The sequence below is a fragment of the Eriocheir sinensis genome, chromosome 36 (genome assembly GCF_024679095.1).
Source record: "Eriocheir sinensis breed Jianghai 21 chromosome 36, ASM2467909v1, whole genome shotgun sequence".
Classification (NCBI taxonomy): Eukaryota; Metazoa; Arthropoda; class Malacostraca; order Decapoda; family Varunidae; genus Eriocheir; species Eriocheir sinensis.
In genome coordinates this window covers 13,504,393-13,520,443 of record NC_066544.1, presented here as the reverse complement: position 1 = coordinate 13,520,443, position 16,051 = coordinate 13,504,393, and the positions used below count along the sequence as shown (strand labels likewise).

General features: G+C 47.2%; 1 protein-coding gene across 1 annotated transcript in view; it reads left to right on the top strand.

Annotated features, from left to right (window-relative positions):
* Positions 1 to 16,051, top strand: part of LOC127007860 (ATP-binding cassette sub-family G member 8-like) — a 111,770-nt gene that overhangs the window by 68,890 nt on the left and 26,829 nt on the right. Inside the window, exon 7 of the mRNA XM_050879266.1 lies at positions 1,294 to 1,522. Within this exon, the coding sequence (XP_050735223.1) occupies positions 1,294 to 1,522 (229 nt within the window). The remainder of the gene's footprint in view (positions 1 to 1,293; positions 1,523 to 16,051) is intronic.

Sequence of the window (16,051 nt, the reverse complement as noted above, 5' to 3'; positions counted from 1 at the left end):
TCTAACTTTCCTTCCCTTTTTTCTACCATTTTCTCTTTCATCTTTCATTATTTTCTCATTTTTCTAACTTTCTTTCTCTCTCTTGACCTTCCAGCATAATTTCTCTTCCATCCTTCTTTCTCTTCTCTATCATTCTCTCTCGACCTTTCAGTATTCCTCCTTCTCTTCCTCTCTCTCCCTCTCTCTCCTTGTGTCATCATGAACTAACGCGGCCCAAAAAACACACCATGAGGAACAATAGGAGAGCCAAGCCATTGATGCGTTCAGAACCCAAGCCGCGAGTGTGTCAACTGCAAGTGTTTATTGGGCGAAGAGAAAATGGATCTGACCGCGCGGAGAGAAGGAGTGTGGGAGCGAAGCAACGGGCGGGGCGGGGAGGGCTGGAGTTGACTCGAGCTGGAGGGCCTTGGGGGGGTACCGGGTAACGAGTCCCACAGAGAGCCAGGTTCCAGTCAGTGTTTCCCCAACCGTCTTAAGAGGAGGGTGTGGCCGCTCAGCTCTCCATTCACTGTCACGGAGACGACTAGAGTTGTGTTTACTTTTTCCGACGTGCGCGAGAGATTAAAGGAAGACGAAGCTATCGATGTGATTCGGACTTGATTTCGCGGGTTTTTGTATGTGGAAAGATGACGTTTGAGGTTGTGCTGATTGAAAGAGTGACTGGAAGAGGAAAAATTGACCGTGGCTGAGTGTCGTGTGTGTGTGACCGTGTGTGGGTGGACCAAGTTCGAGTCCCGGAAATCTAATACTGTGTTGTTAGCGAAACTTCAGTCAGTGAGAATGGAATACATCAAACTCAAAAACTTCACCCCAAGGACCTTCCCCCAACCCGTCGCCGCCTCCCCCTCCTCTTCCTTCAACCTCCCCTACCGCCCCTTCCCCTCCCTGCAAAAGCCCTCCCCTGCCCTGCCCCTTCCCCTTCCCCTCCACAATCCTCCGAAGTACTCCAGGTTCTCCTACGCCCCCCCAAACCCCCAGTACCCCCTGCCCCCCGTTCCCCAGTACCCCACCCTCACGCACTCCCCCGCCACCAACGGCTTCACCCGGCAGTACCCCAACACAAGCCTCCCCCGGGTGAACAAGTCCCCCTTGGCACCCACTTCCATCCTCTCCTCCTACGCCCAGAACACCACCCCCACCCATAACCCACCCACAGCGACCCACACCTCCCACCCACACCCCAAAGTGAACCCAAACCCACACCCTACCCATACCCAACCCCACGCCTACACCACCCACAACAACCACTACCCTACCGCCCCACGCCCTCACGCCCATGCTCCCGCCACTCAGAACCATGACGGGGGGCCACACAGGGACCCGCCCATGCTCAACGACAAGCTCTTCCCCCGCGACAACCCATGGGCGGAGGAGATAGGTGGCATGGGCGGGAAGGGGCCACATCTGCAAGTCCGGGGGCTGGTGTATGAGACGCGAGGTAGTGGCGGACGAACGCACCTTCTGGACGGTATCTCGCTGGAGGCTCGAGGCGGGGAGGTCCTGGCGGTGCTGGCGACGAGCGGTGAGTGTAACGATGTTTGTTTTTCTATTTCGTGCTTCTGTCTGTCTGTTTTCCTTCTGTTTCCAAGGGGTTGATTATGTCTATGTGTGTGGGTGAGTGAGTGGGGGTGTCTTTCTTTCTATTTTTTACAGTCTGTTTATTTGTCTGTCACCTTTTATCTTTGGTTCTTTTGTGTCTGTACGTTTGTGGTTTTCTATATTATTTACGTGTTTGATCATGTCTATTATCTGTTTATGTCTACTCTTATGCATTTTGTCTGTGTGTTTTTGATATGTTTATTTATTCTATATATTTTATCTCATCTTATTTTGTGTTTTCTTTATTTATTTACGTCTATTAGTTTTGTTTCGTTGTTTGGTTGTTTACTTTTGCATGACTATTCATTACGTGTTTAATGGGACAGAATCAGAGGGCCGGGTGCGTCACGTTAAGAAGGGAGGGAAGGAGGAGAGGGAGGGGGAGAGGGTAGAGAGGGAGAAAAGATTAGTAGAAGAGGAGAAGGGAAGATAAGGGGGAAAGGGGAGGGTGAAGAGGAGGAGAGGGGAGAGGGAGGGGGAGAGGGTAGAGAGGGAGAAAAGAGATGATTAGAAGGGGAGAGGGAGATAAGAGGGAAAGGGGAGGGCGAAGAGGAGGGAGGGGTCTTTAGAGGCGGGCTTTCCACCTTGTACTTCATTGATATCTTGTGACCACGAGTTTCATCCTTCTTCCACTTCCTGGTTATCATTCTCCCTCCGCCACCACCACCACCACCACCACCACCACCACCACCACCACCACCACCACCACCACCACCACCACCACCACTACCACCACCACCACAACTACCACCATAACCTGCCCCCTGCGGTTTCCTTTCACACACACACACACACACACACACACACACACACACACACACACACACACACACACCTGGTAAGCCCTCACGTAGGTATACCTATGATTGACTTACGGTGAACTAAATCGTTTGTTTGTTTGCTTGCTTGCTTGTTTGTTTGTGAATGATTGTGAACGTTTGTGTTTCTTTATTTATTTTTTTCTTCGTGTGAATTTGAATGCTGAAAATGATAAGCAAATTAGGGAGAGTGGCGAGCTTGATTTTTTTTTATTATTATTTTTTTCTATATAATAATAATAATAATAATAATAATAAGAAGAAGAAGAAGAAGAAGAAGAAGAAGAAGAACCTTTGATAACTGTGAGAAAATGTGTGTGTGTGTGTGTGTGTGTGTGTGTGTGTGTGTGTGTGTGTGTGTGTGTGTGTGTTATGCTCGGCGGTTCGGCGCCTCACACGCACCTGTTTGTGGATTATTCACCTGAGTTGTGGCGTTCATAGGTGCTTGCGTGCGTGTGTGCGTGTGTGCTTGCGTCCATACGGTACCATGGTGTGCGTCCCCCCAACCCCCCCACCTCCCCCTTCTTTCCCCCCTAACCTCCACCCCCCCCCTCCACCACAACCCCCACACATACTTCACCACGCCCCTGCTCTTTGACCTACACACACACACACACACACACACACACACACACACACACACACACACACACACACACACATACATACACACACATTTTCTCACATTTATCAAGCGTGTCATTACTAAGAACAGTAGTAGTAGTAGTAGTAGTAGGAGGAGGAGGAGGAGGAGGAGGAGGATATATTGTTCTTTCTTATCTATTTTGTGTGTTACTGTTATTGTATGCCTCGTGACCTCTGAGAGAGAGAGAGAGAGAGAGAGAGAGAGAGAGAGAGAGAGAGAGAGAGAGAGAGTCGGTGTGTCGCGGTCATGTAAACAGAAAAGGAGGCTAAATTCTTGTCAGCTAGAGGAAGAAGAAGAAGAAGAAGAAGATATGTGAAAATGTAGGTGAAAAAAGAAGAAGAAGAAGAAGAAAAAGTAGTAGTAGAAGAAGAAGAAGAAGAAGAAGAAGAAGAAGAAGGAGAAGAAGAAATGTGAAAGAAGCAGATAAAAAAAGAGAAAGATGTGGAGAGTGGGAGAGAAGGAGGAGAACGAGAAGAAGGCAAAGCAAAAGAGGAAGAGGCATAAGAAGAAAAAAAAGAAACGCCTAAAGAAACTAGGAAGTCGACGGTCTGCGCGGCTCCTCAGCAAACAGTGACCGACCCGGAGCGCAGCGTTTCGTCGACTCGGCTGTGTATTTATCGCATTTTTTGTCAACGCTTCAAAGTCTCACACACGTTTGTTTATGTGCGTAGCGAACGTTAGTCAAAGAAACACCTCTGGACGAAAATGGGATTGTAACACACTGACACAATCCTTTAACTAACATTTATTTTCTTCCATGATTTTCCTTCCAAGTTTTTTTTCTCTCATTTTTCTTTCAGTGTTTTGTTTCTCCAAGACTCTGCTGTTGTTCATTTTTCTTCCATATGTTTTCTCTCCCATATTTTTCTTTCAGTGTTTTGCTTCTCCAAGACTCTGCTGTTGTTTATTTTAGTGACAAAGTTTAGTGAAAGAAGGAAAAGGAAGATGAAAAAGATTACATGACACACTGACACTATTTTTCCTGCCTTCCATATATATTCTTCTATTATTTTACCTCCTCCTCCTCCTCCTCCTCCTCCTCCTCTTCAATCACTCCTCCACGAATGATCGGAAGGAGAAAAACATCAAAATCATAAAGAGGAAGAGTGAAAAAAAATACAGACGAAGATAAAAAAAAATGTAATATATAAGCCGATCGAGGCTCCTGACCGTTAAAAGGAAATATGGAACGGAACGCTGTGTAGGTCTTTTTTTCGGGGACGGGGGGAGGGGGGGGAGGTAGAGGTCACTATTGTTTCTTTTTTGTGGGGGTTAATCTACTTCCTCTAAGGTTGAATAGGGCTTAGAGGAGGAGGAGGAGAAGGAGGAGGAGAATTAGCAGTAGGAGGAGGAGAAGGAAGAAGGAGAAGTAGCTGGAGAAGGAGAAGGAGGAAGAGGAGAAATAACAGGAGGAGGAGGAGGAGAAGGAGAAGGAGAAATAGCAGAAGGAGGAGGAGGAGAAGGAGCAAAAGGAAGAAGAACAAAAAGAACAAGAAGAAACAGCCACGAGACAGCATAACACTAGAAGATAAAGTAGAACAAGAACAAGAACAAGAATTAAACTATAGAAAAAAACAAAAACAAGAAGAACAAGAAGGATAAGAATGGAAATAAGTGCAAATAGAACAAGAAGAACAAAAACAAGCAGAACATAAGCAAAAAAAAACTAATGTATCGACAGCAATAAAGTGAGGAAGAAGAGGAGGAGGAAGAGGATTAGGAAGAAGATTAGGAGGAAGATGAGGAAGGGGATGAGGAAGAGGATGAGGAAGAAGATGAGGAAGAGGATGAGGAAGAAGATGAGGAGGAAGATGAGGAAGAGGATGAGAAAGAAGATGAGGAGGAAGATGAGGAAGAGGATGAGGAAGAAGATGAGGAAGAAGATAAGAAAGAAGATGAGGAAGAAGATGAGGAGGAAGAAGAAGAAGAGAATGAGGAAAGAGAGGAAGGAGATGAGGAGGAGGAGGAGTAGGGAAACGAGGAAGATAAGAATGAAGACGAGGAAGAAGATGAGCAGTAAGAGGAGGAAGGAGAAGAGGAGGAGGAGGAGGAGGGAGGAAAGAACTATTATGGAGGAGGTAAACGACTCCCTCCTCCGCGACCACAAATAAGGCAACGCCCCTTTCTTTAAATAGGACCCAGCACTGTTATCCTCATGTGATGCTCGGAGGAGGAGAGAAGGCAGGGAAGGGAAGAGGAGGAAGGGGGTAGGAGATAGAGGGAAGGAAGGCAAGGGAAGAGAAGGAAGGGGGTAGGAGATAGAGGGGAGGACAGCAAGGGAAGAGAAGGAAGGAGTAGGAGATAGAGGAAGGAAGGCAAGGGAAGAGAAGGAAGGGGGTAGGAGATAGAGAGGGAGGACGGCAAGGGAAGAGAAGGAAGGGGGTAGGAGATAGAGGGAAGGAAGGCAAGGGAAGAGAAGGAAGGGGGTAGGAGATAGAGGGAAGGACGGCAAGGGAAGAGAAGGAAGGGGGTAGGAGATAGAGGGAAGGAAGGCAAGGGAAGAGAAGGAAGGGGATAGGAGATAGAGGGAAGGAAGGCAAGGGAAGAGAAGGAAGATGTAGAGAAGCTTCAATAATGAGACAGATAGAGAAGGCAGGAGAAGAGAAGGAGATTGAAGAAGAGAAAGTAGACCAAGCGACCCTTCAATGACATCACAGCCACGGTCTTGGGGAGGGCGGGACAGCCATGACCGTGACAGAGGAACAGTAAACACCAAGCCTCCTGCTCCCTTCTGGCCCACACCTGCACGCTGATTGGACGGGCTTCAGGTGTGCTCTCAGGTGCTCTCAGGTGTGTTGAAGTTCGAGCCATAAAGAGGAGCCGTAAGTGGGCTTTTTTTTTTCGGCCCTTCAGTGACTTCCATTATTCGGCTGTTTCCCATCACCCATGAAGTGTGGATGGGGGGGGGGAGTACAAGTGGGTGTGGGTGGGTTGGTTGGTGTGACTGTGTGGGGGTGGGAGCTGGAAGGTGGATAGGTGGGTGTAGCTGTGGGTGGGTCAGTGGTGGGTTTTGGTGGACTAAGGTTGTGGAGTCTTACATAAGGAGGAGGAGGAGGAGGAGGAGAAGGAAGAGGAAGAGAAGGAAATAGAATAACTAGAACAGAAGCAGGAATAGACACGAGACAGTAAAACATGAAAAAGATCAAGTAGAACAAGAACAAGAACACGTACGCAGAACAAGAAGAATAAGAACTACAACAATAGAAGAAGATAGGAAAGATAGGAATAAAAAGAAGATAGGAGGAATAATAATAATAAGAAGAAGGTAGAAAAGATAATAACTAAAACAATGGAAGAAAGCAGGAAACACACACCACCTCCTTATCCGGAACTCCCACTATAAAAAAAATACACCCTTCGAGGTTCTTCTGGTCTCCCCCTCTCTCCCTCCCTCCCCAAAGGACTCTCAAGGTGGGCGTGTCCTCTCCGACCCACTTAATGAACGACACAGTAACCGCAGCCAAGCACAGACAGACAAATAGACAGACAGACAGACAGGAACACAAAGAAACCATTACTGACGAATACCATGACTTCCACCTCGCCAGCCCCGCCCTTGTATGTGTGTGTGTGTGTGTGTGTGTGTGTGTAAGGGAGTGTCACGAGCCGGCACGGAACACGCTGAGGCTGACCGGATGTGTGTGTGTGTGTGTGTGTGTGTGTGTGTGTGTGTGTGTATGTGTGCGCGGGACTGCCGAAGGAGGTCACGCACGCCGTATATATTACTCAAAGTGGTGGTGGTGGTGGTGGTGGTGGTGGTGATGGTGGTGGTCTGGTCACTCCTAACACTAGTTTGAGTCTCAGGGTAAAAGAAACACCACCCCCAACCTCTCTCTCTCTCTTTCTCTCTTCCTCTTTTTTTTCTTTCTCTTTCTCTTTCTGGCTACCAATCTCTCTTTCTCTTTCTTTCTTCCTCTTCTCGTGTTTCCTCCACAAAAACAAAAGAAAATAACCTGCAGAGAAACGGGAAAACACAACAAGCAAATCTCTCTTCTCCTCTCTTCCTCTTTTTTTCTTTCTCTTTCTCTTTCTGGCTACCAATCTCTTTTTCTCTTTCTTCCTCTTCTCGTGTTTCCTCTACAAAAACAAAACAAATATCCCACAAAGTAATGGAAAACACAAAACACAACAAGCAAATCTCTATTTTTCTCCCGTTCTCTCTTCCTCCACATTTTCCCTCAACAGAAGAACAACCCGGAAAGGAAGAAAAAGGAAGACGTAACAAGCTAGGAAATGAGTGACGAAGCGCGTGATAAACCACTTTGGACGCTTCCCTTCTGCCGCAGCCTGCTTCCCTCCTTCCCTCCTTGCATACATTACTGACCGAAGTGTTTGGGTTACCTGGACGCACCTGGCACTGTGACCTTCTGTATTAGCCAAGGTTTCCGTCTCCTCTGCTGTGCTTTTGCGGGTACTTCGTTTACCGTGTGTTTTGGCCATTGCGTTCATCCTCCTCTCAGTGTTTGGGTTCCTTGGACATACCCAGAAAAGAAGAAGACCTGGTACTCTGACCCTCTCTGTTAGCTAAGGTTTTCGCCTCCTCTGCTGTGCTTTTGTGGGTTTCTTCGTCTACTGTGTGTTTAAGTCATTGCGTTCATCCTCCTCTTAGCGTGTTGGTTGCTTAGACATACCCAGAAAAGAAGACCTGGTACTCTGACATTCTGTATTAGGTAAGGTTTGTGTCTCATCTCCTGTGCTTTTGTGGGTTTCATCGTTTACTGTGTGTTGGTCTTTGCGTTCGTTCTCCTCTCAGTGTGCTTGCTCCATAGACACACCCGGTACTTCTTCTTCTTCTTCTTCCTCTTCTTATTCTTATTCGCTGTGTATCGCTTCGTAGTTCCTCCTCCTTATGATCCTCTCTTCTGCTTATTCCCACACTCTTCACTGACGTTACTCTGTTACACTCTGACCTACTAAACTCAGGTCTCGGGAAAGGAGGCAACTCAAGGGCAGAAAAAAAGAGGAGAAACAACATCCCCCATCACAACATCCCTCACAACATCCCCCTTCACAACATCATCCCTCACAGCATTATATATATATCCAGCACAGCATCCCCCCTTCCTGCCCCACCCAGTCCAGCCTCGCTTCTTCACCGCCATCGCCCCCGCCCCCCAGTCATTGCCTCAAGGTCGACCTCAACTCAGGCGCCTCAGGAATGCGTGCCGGCCCTTGAGGCGCTTCAAGTCTTGGCTCCAAGCTTGGGATTATAAGATCAGACTTTTTTTTTTTTGGTGTGTGTGTGAAGGAAGAGGAACAAAGAGGAAGAGGTCATAAGGAGGGATGAACGAGGTAAAAGAGGAAGAGGAACGAGAAGGAGGAGGTCATGAGGAGGAAGGAGAAAGAAAGGAGCAATAACGAAGAGGGAGAGGTTGCGAAGAGGAGTGAAAAAGGAAGAATAGAAGAGGAAGGGGTCAAGAGGGGGAAAAAGAGAGAGGAAAAAAAGAAGAGGAACGAGGAGGAATGGGAGAGGAAGAAGGGAAGACGTGCCCCGTAAGGAAGAAGGGGAAAAAAAGGAAGAGGAATAAGAAAGGAAGAGAAGAAAAAAGAAGAAAGGAAGAGGAACGAAGAGGAAGGGGCCACAATGAGTAATGAAAAAGAAGGAAGGGAAGAGGAAGGAGCCCATGAAGAGGAATAAGAAAGAAAGAGGAATGGGAAAGGAAGAAAGGAAGAGGAACGAAGAGGAAAGGGAGACAATGAGTAATAATAGAGAAAGAAAGGAAGAGGAAGAAGAGGCCCATGGGAAGGAAGGAGGAAGGAAGGAAACAGTAACGAGGAAGAGAAGGCAGAGGAGGGACATCACGCCACTCCCCCCCCCTCCCCCCCAACCCCCCTCGCATGTGTCACTCCGCCTGTCACCTCCACCACCACCACCACCAGCCTGCTTCCTTAAAATGTAAATAAAGGGATGATTACCTGAGATTACCTGGAAAGAAAGAAAGGAAGGAAGGAAGGAAGGGTGACAGGTGCGCCGTTTTCCTCACCTCCTGTTGTTATTTCCACGATTTTTTCCTCTTTTTTTTCCACCTCCAATTTTTTTTTTCGTTTTATTTTATTGTTCTTCCTTGTCCATGGGCAACAACAACAACAACAACATCATCATCATCATCATCATCATATGTTTGTGTGGGTGTGGAAAGATGTCAGTGCGTGAGTGAGTGCGTGCGTGCGTGTGTGTGTGGCGGGGCATAGCGGTAGGCTCACCCCGCGGCGTTACCCACCTCCTCCTCCTCCTCCTCCTCCTCCAGTCACCCTGTTTCTCGTTTTCTCTCGTATACATTTTCGTCGGCTCCCTTTCATGCCCCGGACTTAAGCCTGGAGGTCCCGAAGGCTGGAAGGGAGAGAGAGAGAGAGAGGGAGAAAAGTAGAGAAGGAGGGAGGGAAGGGAGCTTGAGGGTAGGCCAAAGGGAGGGAGAGAGGGAGGAAAGTAGAGAAGGAGGGAGGGAAGGGAGCTTGAGGGTAGGCCAAAGGGAGGGAGAGAGGGAGGAAAGTAGAGAAGGAGGGAGGAAGAGAGAGAGAGGTAGGCCAAAGAGAGGAGAGAGGAGAGAGAGTAGAGAAGGAGGAGAGAGAGAGAGAGAGAGAGAGAGAGAGAGAGAGAGAAGGGAGATTGAGAGCAGACCTTAGGGAGGGAGATTGAGAAGGGAGGAAGGGAGGGAGAAAGAGAAGAGAAGGGCGCAGGGGAGGGAGAGATAATGTTGTAAGAGATCAGAGAGTTAGAAGAGGATGGAGAGCGAGTTGAGTAAGAAGGAAGTAAAGGAGTGGAGAGAGAGAGAGAGAGAGAGAGAGAGAGAGAGAGAGAGAGAGAGAGAGAGAGAGAGAATAAACACATAATATAAAGAAAAGAATCAACAGAGGAGAACATTAACTTACCTTACCTAAAAAAAAAAAAGCTCTCTGTGTGTGCGTGTGTGCGTGTGCGTGTGCCTACCAGTCATCATCAGTTACGTGTACGTGTTTAGACTGTGTGTACGTGTGTCGGTTTGTACGTGAACGCTGTAGGTTACGTGATGAGAAAGAAAGGAGGGGGGCGGGAGGGGAGGTGAGGGGCGTTGGCGTGAGGGGGGGGGCGGATAAATGGGGGTGGGGGGGGTTGTGTCTCCCGTCTCACACACCGACCCCGTGACCAAAGTGTGTGTGTGTGTGTGTGTGTGTGTGTGTGTGTGTGTGTGTGTGTGTGTGTGTGTGTGTGTGTGTGATCGTCTCGCCACTAACTTCGTATCCCTTCATTAATGTCTTCCTGTCTTCCTTCCTTCACATTATACTTTACATTAGCTCGTGACACATCGCCTTTATTAGAACATCATCGTCAGTGGTCCATCAATTCAATAAGGGAGAGAAGATGTGCCTCTAACTCTTCTCTTTATTTTTCTTCGTCCTACCTGAAGTTGTGTCTCTAACTCTTCTCCTCTTCCTTCCTCTTCTCTGCTTCTCTCCCTTCCCTTTCGTCCTGCCCTAGCTGTACCTCTAACTCTTCTCTTACTTCCTCTCCTCTGGTTCTCTTCCTCCCTCTCCGTTCTGCCCGAGCTTTCCTCTAACTCTTCTCCTCTTCCTTCCTCTCCTCTGCTTCTCTCCCTTCCTCTTCGTCCTTTGTGAGATGAACCTCTAACTCTACTCTCCCTTCCTCTCCTCTGCTTCTCCTCTCCCTTCCTCTTCGTCCTTAGTGAGATGAACCTCTAACTCTACTCTCCCTTCCTCTCCGTCCTGCGCGAAATCAAATGCAGTGTCCCAAATAACATCGTTTTTATGACATTTTTTCTTTCGTCTTTTTTTATGCTCCTAATCTGCCTCGTGTCCCGCTATAAAAACACCCAATTTGGTCCTCCTTTTATTGGGTTTTCAGAGTGAGATGCGTGTGTCTGTGTGCGTCTGCGTGTGTCTGTATGTGTGTATTTATATGTACAGTTGCAGAGAAGCCGCCCGCTGTCTTTCTAAGCCCGTGCAGACAGCAAATAACAGACATCGTACAACAGACAGCGGCGGCAGACTTAGCGTGACTGCAAAGCCTAACGGAGCCTAACAGGAGTCGTGACGTAAATACAAAGAATAGCAAGATAGTAAGATTAGAATTGCATAAGATGGACTCGACTCTGATAAATGGAGTTGTAAGTGGTTTGTTGCAGTTTGTCGTGAGAAGGAAATAATGACGGAAGGAGGAAAGAAGCGAAAAGGGGTGACAGGGAGGAAGGAAGGAAGGAAGGAAGGAAAGAGAGGTGTAATTAGGAACGTTTATGCAAATGTTTGTTGTAAAGGAGTAAAAAAAAAAACAGATGAGAAAGAAGGAAGAAAGGAAAAGCAGGACTGAAGAAAACTAGGAGGGAAGGTAAGAAGATGGAAGAGAGAGAAAGAAAGGAAGGAGGGAAGGTAAGAAGATGGAAGAGAGAGAAAGAAAGAAAGCAAAGGAGGAAGGAAGGAAGGAGAGGTGTAATTAGCAACGTTTATGCAAATGTTTGTTGTAAAGGAGTAAAAAAAAAAAAAGCTGAAGAAAAAGAAGGAATGAAGGAAAGAAAGGCAGGAAGGAAAAAAGGACTCAGGAAAGGAAGGAAGGAAGGAAGTAGGGACGCCACGTGAAAAAGAAAGCAGGAAGAACTCAGGAAGGAAGGAAGGAAAACAGAAAGAAAGGCAGGAAGGAAAACAGGAAGACAGGAAAGACTCAGAAATGAAAGCAGGGAAAAACGAGAAAAATGGAAGAAAAAGGAATCAGGAAATAAGAAAAAAAGAAGACAGGAAGAACCAAGAAAGAAGGGAGGAAGGAAAAAAGAAAGAAAAGCAGAAAAAAAGAGAGGAATCAAAAAGAACTCGAGAAAGAATGAAGGCAGGAAGACAGGCAGAAAGGAAAGCAGGGGGAAAGAACGTGGCAGGCAGGTAGGAGGGACTCAGGTAAACAGGAAGAAAGGAGGGAAGGCAGGCAGGTGAGGAGGTCCAATTAGTGTTGTTTCCCCACCACAAGCACAACCCTACCTCCACCTGATGAATGGGCGCGTCTTGTTCCCTCACCTTAACACGCCCGCTTTCCTCCTTCCTTCCCTCCCTTCCATGTTTTACCCGTAGGAGGGGCGAAGGAGGGAAGGAGGAAGAGAGGATAGGTGTGGGAGTGTCAGTGTCTGTTAGTAATTCCTTGTTTCCACTCTTCTTCCTTCTCTCTCCTTCTTCCCTTCCTTCTTATGTCTGTAGGGTGGAAGAAGAAGATGGGGAAGAAGGAAGGGTAGAGGTATATGTGTGTGAATGTCTTTGAATACACCCTTCTATCCTATCTTCCCTCTCTTCCTCCTTCCTTGTTTTGCTGGGTGAAAGAAGGGACGAAGAGAGAGAGAGAGAGAGAGAGAGAGAGGAGTGAGTGTGTGAATGTCTGTTAGTATTCCCTTGTCTCCTCTTCCCTCCTTCCCTCCCTCCCTTCCACCTTGTTTTACCTGAAGGAGGGGTGAAGAAGGGGAGGAGGAGGAGGAGGAGGAAGGGAGAGGGGAGAGGTGTGGGTGTTGGAAGGTCACTTTGATATACCCTTTTCCTCCCCTTTCTTCCTCCCTCCTTCTCTCCTCGTCAAGGGAAGTGGTGGTTATGGTGGTGGTGGTGGTAGTGATGGTGTTGATAGTGGTGGTGGTGGTGATGGTGGTGATGGTGGTGATGGTGTGATAACAAAGGGAATGGAATAGTTATGGTGTAGATTATGGTTGTGATGATGGTGGTGATGGTGATGGTTGTGATGATGGTGATGAAGGTGGTGGTGGTGGTGGTGGTGGTGGTTGTATCCATTCCGTCACGCTTTCAGGTCCCTCAGGTGTTCTTGATTGGCTTAATATTATGTTTACCTGTAGCGGCAGATGGCAGGAGGAGGAGGAGGAGGAGGAGGAGGAGCAGGAGGAGAAGGAGGAGGAGGAGGAGGAGGATAGAAAGTGCAACAGGAATCGAGGAAAAAAATAAAAAGCAAATGTAGGCCTTTAAGAGAGAGAGCAGGATTTTCCCTCCTTAACCCACTTGGCTGAGGCTACGAGGAGGAAAACCAGCTGCTGATTTTTTTTTTTTTTTGCTCTCTCTCTCTCTCTCTCTCTCTCTCTATCTATCTATCTATCTATCTATATCGATCTATCTATCTGTGTGTGTGTGTGTGTGTGTTTGTGTGTGTAGGTCAGGAAGTCATTGGTTGTTTGTCTGTCTACGGTTCGAAATGCTTGCGGTTATCTCCTCCTCCTCCTCCTCCTCCTCTCCATTGCCCTTCTCTCTCAATCGTAGCGGTTATTGTGTCAGTCACGAAGTATGTAGATTCTCTCTCTCTCTCTCTCTCTCTCTCTCTCTCTCTCTCTCTCTCTCTCTCTCTCTCTCAAAAAAAAAAAAAAAGACCGCTATTTGTCGCCTTTTAACGGCAAATCGACCTCGATATTTTTCTCTTGATTAGGTCAGGTGCGTGTGTGCGTACGTGCGTGTAAACTGTGTGCGTATGTGCGTATCAACTGTATGTGTGTCTGTGTGCGTATGTGTGTGTAGGGGGGGGGTAGGTGTGGGGGGAAAGTGGGGTGTACGGTTACCTCTTAATGAAGGGGACGTGATATGGAAGGTTTGAAGATGATATTATTTTTCCTTTCTTTCTTTTTCTTTCTTCTCCATCGGGCGGGCAGGTGAGGCGAGCGTAAGGGGGTTCCGTAACTACCTGGGAGTGGCAATTAGTCACAGCTCATTAACTCGTTGGTCCGATGAGGTGATGGTGTTGGGGATTGTGGTTCTGGTCTTGTTGAAAACTGTAAGGGATTGTTTGAGTTGGTGATTGTGTTGGTAACAGTGCAGCCAATAGTCTTCATGAGTGTTGTTTTCTTACGTTTCCGCCTGTGACGCCTGTGGTGGGGTCTGATGGTCGGCCCCACCCCGTTCTGGCACAGGTAAATGTTTATAGTGGCGCCATCTTGCTTGGCTCATGCTGCCCCCTGGAGTTCATTTTTTGGCCTTTTTTTATAGAGGGAGAATCTTTGGGTCGTATTACAAGACAAATCGCCGCCCAAGAACACATATTTGACAAGGCTTTCGTAGGAGTTTGGGGCATTTCCAGGGGTAGTTTTATGACCCTGGTGGTAGTGTGAGTCTTCTTCTGTACCGTGAACCTGAAGAAACACTCACTAGAACCCGACTGACCCCCTCTTTGACCTTTAGAAATAGCTGATGTGAGAAGCGAGGATGTCTTATAATATCAACCTTAGGGTCCGGGGTGATAGGTGGTCTTCAGGGCAGCATGTGGGTAGTCTTAGGCCACTCGGCGGTGACTGAAATATCCCAGGTGTGGCGGCGGGCGGGACTACTCTTAAATCGGATTCTTGACGCCGCACCCGCACGCTAGCCACTCAGCCACCGTCTTCCCCGCAGTGATTGTGTCAGTGGTAGTAAGGGATTGTGAGTTCTTCTTTCTCCATCACGTCCACCTAATGAGGATCTCCGTTTCTCCTCCTCCTCCTCCTCCTCCTCCCCCTCCTCCTCCTCTTCCTTCTCCTCCTCCTCATTCATCTTCATCACTCCACCTCCTCATCATTATCTCGATTCGCTCAGACACACACACACACACACACACACACACACACACACACACACACACACACACGCTGTTCGTTTTGTCCGTTAAGTTCGCTAATTGCTTTCATCTCTCCTCTCCCATGTCTCTCCCGTTGTGTGTGTGTGTGTGTGTGTGTGTGTGTGTGTGTGTGTGTGTGTGTGTGTGTGTGTGTGTGTGTGTGTGTGTGTGAGTGTGTCTTTCTGTGTTTGTCTACGATTGGGTCATTGCTCACGAATAAACCCACACACACACACACACACACACACACACACACACACACACATTCCTTTTTTTATGGTGTTTGTTTAGCTCTGAGATTGAACGGAAATTGCTTTTTTTTATGTGTTCCTCCTCCTCCTCCTCCTCATCATCATCATCATCATCATTATCTCTTCCTTCCGTGATCTCAGGTGGCGAGTCGGAAGTTACCTGTGAGTCATTAATCAAGGTAGCTCCAGACGTTCACACCTGTCGAGGGCATCCAGGTGTAGCGACTAAGCTTCAGCGAGAGTACCAGGCGAGATTATACCTTAGAAGACTCTCACTCTCTATCTATCTGTCTTTTCTTTCCTTCTCTCTGTCTTTCTATCTATCTTTCTCTGTCTCCATTATCCAGGTCTATTCCCAATCCTTTTCTTGACCATGGCCAGCTGTCACGCGCCGAAGAATGATTTTGCGTTTTCTGAATCACTTATCATCTTCGTTTCGTCAAAATATATCAGGGGCAGAAGGAGAAGATGAAGGAGAAGGAGGAGGACGAAGGGAAGGAATGGGAGAAGAAGAAAGGAAAAGGGGAAGGAGAAGAAAAAGAAGAAAGGGGAGCAGGAGAAGGAGAAGAAGAAGGAGGAAGAAGAGATGAAGGAATGAAAAGGGAAGAGAGAAAAATAGGGGGAGGAAAAATGGGGAAGGAGAAGAAAAAGAAGAAAGGGGACCAGGAGAAGGAGAAGAAGAAGGAGGAGGAAGAGATGAAGGAATGAAAATGGAGGAGAGAAAAAGAGAAGTAATGTTAAGAAGAAAAATATGTTGAGAGAAAAAAAGGAAGAGAAAAAGTAGGTGAAGAAAAACAGAGAGAAAGAGAACCAAGATAAGCCGGAGAAATTAAAAGGAAGAAAGAATAAAAGTCGTAATATGAAGAAAAAATAAAAATAAGCTGAGAGAAAAAAGAAATAGAAGGAGAAAAAAAGGAGAAAGAGAAGCAGAAAGAGGAAGAAATGAAAGAATGAAAAGCCAGAGAAGAAAAAGAACAGTAACATCTTGAAGAAAAAAATAAGTTAAAAAAAAATAAAAAGGGGTTGGTGGGAAGAACCTGGTCGTTACGCCTCCCCCTAATGACACGTGGAACACCTGTACCTGTGCCGGAGTACCTGTGCTTACCTGTATTTTGGGTGAAGATTCGTGTTGGCTACCTGTTTTTTCCTCGTTTCCTCGTTTTCTTCCTCCTCTTTGTGGCTTGTTCTCTTT